At 43.5% G+C, this 5,252-nt stretch overlaps 1 protein-coding gene across 1 annotated transcript; it reads left to right on the top strand.

Annotated features, from left to right (window-relative positions):
* The first annotated feature begins 2,002 nt into the window (after positions 1-2,002).
* LOC107080874 (thrombomodulin-like) lies at positions 2,003-4,227 on the top strand. Its single transcript, XM_015369081.1, has one exon. It carries the CDS (start codon positions 2,238-2,240, stop codon positions 3,885-3,887), a length of 1,650 nt encoding a protein of 549 aa, XP_015224567.1. The 5' UTR covers positions 2,003-2,237; the 3' UTR covers positions 3,888-4,227.
* The last annotated feature ends 1,025 nt before the right edge of the window (positions 4,228-5,252 follow it).

Below are 5,252 nucleotides of genomic sequence, written 5' to 3'. Positions count from 1 at the left end.
GAAAGCATTTTTAGTTGTTGTTTTTGTTTTTTTGTTTTTTTAAGTGATTTTTTTTTTATTAAAGTAGTTGTTATGTAAAAAAAGAAAGAAATATTTTCAGCCAGATCAGTTTTTTAACTAGAAGCAGCTCTACAGTCAAACTAATGGTACTTTCCAGAATTGGCCACCCTGCAAACATCCATTTTTTCCACTTATACTGCTTTTTTTTTTTTTTTTTATGTTCAACCTGTTTTAACTCTGACAAAATCATGTTCAATGTGAAAATATGTTTGCTTTTTTTAAAGCTCAGCACTGGATGTAACAAGAAACATTGGCTGCTTTTTTATCTTTGGGAGAGGAGCTCATAATGCATGTAAATAGAACCGACTGATGACTTGAGGGGTTGAATGTGTGTGTTTCTATTATATTCAGCTTCGGCCTGCTTTGTGCAAAAAGACTCACTCTGTGTGACCAAAGAGCTGTGAAGCAGTGGATGTTATAATGAACAGTGTCTGCATGTCTGCTAATAATCACTTTACTGTACCACAGGCTCATCCTCACCGGTCAGCTTCACATGAATGTAAACATTGTGCTGCTACTTCATATATGACAGCTGCAATCATCTGGTCTGACAGGCTTATGGCAAGCTGTTTTTCTCTACTATTGGTAAACACTGTTTCTGCTCATGTGCAAAGAAAAGGAATCAAGAAAGAAATGAGTTGGACGACGAAAAAAATCGTCCAATTCCTCAGTAATCCATGAGACATCTGTATTACGTCTGAATTATTAAGATTCAGAGTCCTGCTATGTTCTGCACCAAAGGACACAGACTTTCTTATGATTTTTGTCAATGGTTTCTTGGAGTTTTTATTACCTATTATAAGCAGATGTATTGAGCCTAATCCTTTCCAGAGTTAAATATTGTGTTTTTTTCACTATACATTGCATATGAATCATTCAAGAAAAACGGAATAAATATTTAAACGTTGTCTATGGTTGTGCATCTTTGTTTTCTCTGGACAAGGCAGAAAAAATAGAAATGTTACGTACTAAAAAAGAAGTAATGTCTTCAAAGAATAGAGAAATAAAACCAGTAAAAAAACTTGATTCAGGGCCTCTCTACACCACCTTCTAGGCCTATATATATATATATATATATATATACATATATATATATATATATGCAGTTGGAACATGCTCTAACAATGAGTCAAACATGTCTGAACACATTGGGCTTTAATTTATTCTACTAAGATATATATATTTTAAAGGTTTGTCCTATTTAACACAAACATGAAGAAAAAATAAAATCCAGAGATCTTTATTTTCAGGAAATCCTTGTCCATCTTTAATTTATTCCCTAAAATAAAAACCGATTATGGGACAAATTAAAGGCTTGTTTTGGATGTATGGCAAGCAGTTGGTGTAAACACTCAGAATCCTTCAGATCAGCCCTCAGTTCTTTTTCCTCACTCAAATAAGCTCTGTGTGTTCTAAGACTGAATAACATCTATCTGGAGAGGAGTAAAAAAAATAAAAATAAAAAAATTAGCAGCTATTCACCAACTGTTTCCTTGCTGACAAAAGCAGGTACCGCTGGTGACATTTATGTTCCAACCTGTCAAGATTCAAGATTTGTTTATTTGTCGCCCAGCCTGGGTGCCATTCTAGTTGGGCGAATTTCCAAACAAAAATGCTGCCATTAAATAGAATGGTTCTGCTCTTAAAGTAAGAAAAACACACAAAAAAGGACCTCAATATAAGAACCACTCTTAATGATTGTTTAGTTGTCATCGTCACAGATTTTAGCAACTTTGACCTAAAAAAAATTAACACTAAGATTGTTTCTGGATAAATAAAAATATAAAATGTCCAACTAGTGAGCAAATATCCAGTTGTTTTTAGTCTACTGAGCGGTGACTGGTTTTAAATATTTCCACAAGGGCTTGCCATACTTGAGAAGCAGGCAGAGTGGGGGTCTGTTGGGAGGGGCTACTACATATAAGGGTCAAAGCCCCGGTTCTGCGTAAGCGTGAAAGCCGTGCGTAAACCCTGGATGTGGTGAGTGTGCGGCTGAGGGGAAATGAGCAGCCCAGCAGTCATGCTGTCATGTCCTCGGAGCGTCTTCCTTCCTCCCGCTGGACCCTAATATGGAGGCAGGGGTTTATATATACCACCTAAATAGTTCTGTCAACAAACAGGCCGAACATCTATTGGATCGCTGAAGAGCTTAGAGCGGAACCAGCTGATATTCAGACATGGTGCTTCCAGCGGGGCTGTCCGTGTTGCTGCTGCTTTTCCTCCAGGCTGAAGCTGGAGGCGCAGAGCGCAGCAGCGGCTACTGCATCGGGAATGCATGCTTCATCCTGTTCCGGGATCCCAGCACTTTCAGCTCAGCGCGGGAGCGCTGCAGAGCCCTGGGCAGCCACCTGATGACCGTGCGCACCTCTGTGGCCAACGACGTCCTCTCCGTCCTGCTGGGAAACTTCAGCGGGAGCTTCTGGATCGGTCTGCACCGCCTGAGCGGCTGCCCGGACCCCTCAAAGGAACTCCGGGGCTTCCACTGGGTCACCAAAGACACAGAGAGCGACTTCACCAACTGGCTGCCGGGTTCTGACAGCAGCTGCTTGGCCGCCCGCTGCGTCTCTGTGAGCAGAGAGCAGCGCTTCAGATGGAGCCAGGCGCCCTGCGCGCAGCAGGCAGAAGGCTTCCTCTGTGAGAACAGCTTCACTGAGCCCTGCACCAGTCTGCCTCATGAGCCGCAGGAGTCCGTGCGCTACCGGACCCCCGATGGGTTCAAGGTGGAGGAGATACTGTCCCCCACTCTTCCTCCTGGAAGCATCGCAGTCCGTCTCCCATCAGAGAGCAAATATATCTGCTCCGGGCAGCAGTGGCTGCCGGCGCCTTGGAGCTGCGAGATAAAGGAAGGAGGCTGCGAACATAAATGCGCCGTGGATCAAAACAACGCCCCCATTTGCTACTGCCCGCCGCAGCTCATCGTGGACCCGATTAACAGGGTGACCTGCCAGGCGTGGGATGAGGACCACCCGTGCGCGGCGCTGCGCTGCCAGCAGACCTGCCTGCAGAACGGAACGCAGCATGTGTGCGGCTGCGGCCACGGCCTGCAGCTGGCCGCGGACGGCAGGAGCTGCGTGGATTTTGACGAGTGCGCGGATGAGCGGCAGTGTCCCGGGGAGAACTTCAAGTGCTTGAACTCACCGATGGGTTACAAGTGCGTCTGCGAGCAGGGCTATACACTGATGGCGGATCAGTGCGTGGATGTGGATGAGTGCGTGAGCGCTCCGTGCGAGCAGAATTGCGTGAACACGCCTGGTGGTTATTTCTGCTCCTGCTTTGAAGGATACATAGAGGATGAAAATAAGCCGGAGAGATGCAGGCTGCACTGTGGGGAGGAGGAGTGTCCCGCCATGTGTGACCCCAACAACCAGTTCCAGTGCTTCTGCCCCGACGGCTTTCTGTTGGAGGAGAGAGCAAACGGCTTCTTCTGCTTAGACATGGATGAATGTGACTTTAATTTCTGCTCCCAAAGCTGTAAGAACACCTATGGCGGCTACGTGTGCTCCTGCGCTCCAGGGTTCACGTTAATCGATAGACACCAGTGCGTAATAATCGATGATGAGGTCACAGACGGGTCACCAACCACCTCCACCCAAACACCACCCACCACCCCACACCCTGAGCCCACGCGGCGGCCCTCCAGGGTGTCAGCCGGCGGGCTGGTGGGGATCATCGTGGGCATCGTGTTCCTCATAGTGCTGGCCGTGTTCGCGGCCCAGTTGGTGCTGATCCGCAGGGGGAAGGAGGGGGCCGCCGCGGGTGGGCTGAAGGAGGAGGAAACCCACAGTTTACACGGACTGAGTGACACCCACGGAGAGAAGGTGGTCTAGAGACGCTTTACAGGAGACCTGTGGATGTATGGAGGGAACCTTCAGAACCGAACTCTATAGAATCAGTCCTCCTGGGGGCAGGAGGGGCAGAAATGATGAGGTTTACCATGTCCACCCCAGTACCATACACCCTCCACCATGTAATGAAGTGACAGAAGAACTGTTTACAGTTTTTACCGGATTATTAAAATGTAACTTGAAGAAGTAAATTCTGGTTTGACTTTTTCAGTCAGTCTGTCACTGTCGCCCTCTGCTGGAAAATCATAGGTATTGCAAGGAACTATTTTTCATCCATCCATCTTTACCAGCTTATTCTGACAGAGTTAGAATGAGTGTGCATGTAGAGATAAAGCCAATAGTGTTGTTTTTGACAGCCATCTGACATTTAGTTTTAGTCTTCAGGATGAAAACTATTATTAGCTTTAGTCGACTAAAACTCAGGTTTTAGTCTAGTTTTAGTCAGTTTTATGTTGCACTTAAAAAAAAATAGTTAACCTATACAATTGCGATTAACAACCAGATTCTTTACCAGACTGACAGCTCTAGCCTAGATATTACAATAGCTGGGTATAGAATGCTGCCGTGCAACAATCCTCTTTGATTTAAAGAATTCAAATAAACTTTTTTTATGAATTAATAAAAGTTTTAAAAAGTGTGAAAATAGCAGATCTATTTCAACACATCATATTGGTTAATATAGCAGACAGACAAGCTAAGAAAATGTGCAATAAAGGAATGGTTTTAAACATACAAGGTTTTCATCGCAAAGCAAACACTTCCTGATCTATTATGAATTATCTATTACACACAGGTCAATAAAATCTTCATTGCTCCAAAAAAAGCAAATAACAAAAATCATTTATCTTTCTACTTTGGCAATTCTGACTATTTCTTCAGTTTCTCTCTTGGTTACCGCTGCTCAGGGGTCAAAGTAGATTTAAATTCACAGGGTTTTGATATAAAAAAAAATACAGAGAGAACCTACATAATTGCAAATCAGACATAAATTGAATGAATATGCTAAATAAACTGTTTATACTTAAAGGAAACAGAGCAAATGTTTTAATGTCAATACAAGGAAACATTTACATCATATTTGAATAGATAGAAACAAGAACAATGAGAGAGAAATATTCAAATATGTATGTACCTTATTACCTGGGAGCTGCTATGCTAAGAAACATTTACTTTGGATATAATTTAGGGATTCCTTTTGGTAGAAATTATAGAATGTATACTATCATCTCTTGTGAGCTGAAAGAAATAAAATCATAATAGTTAGACAAAGGATTTTTTTATGCTTGAGGAAGATCAGCCCCATATAGTTTATTAAATAGCGAGAGCAGGAAGAGCCATACCTCTGAG

Source organism: Cyprinodon variegatus, unplaced genomic scaffold, assembly GCF_000732505.1.
Source record: "Cyprinodon variegatus isolate N-32 unplaced genomic scaffold, C_variegatus-1.0 Scaffold2441, whole genome shotgun sequence".
Taxonomy (NCBI): domain Eukaryota; kingdom Metazoa; phylum Chordata; class Actinopteri; order Cyprinodontiformes; family Cyprinodontidae; genus Cyprinodon; species Cyprinodon variegatus.
This window is presented reverse-complemented; position numbering and strand designations above follow the sequence as displayed.

Coding starts and splice junctions, on each gene's coding strand:
- LOC107080874 (XM_015369081.1), top strand. CDS start 2,238: ATGGTGCTTCCAGCGGGGCTGTCCGTGTTGCTGCTGCTTTTCCTCCAG.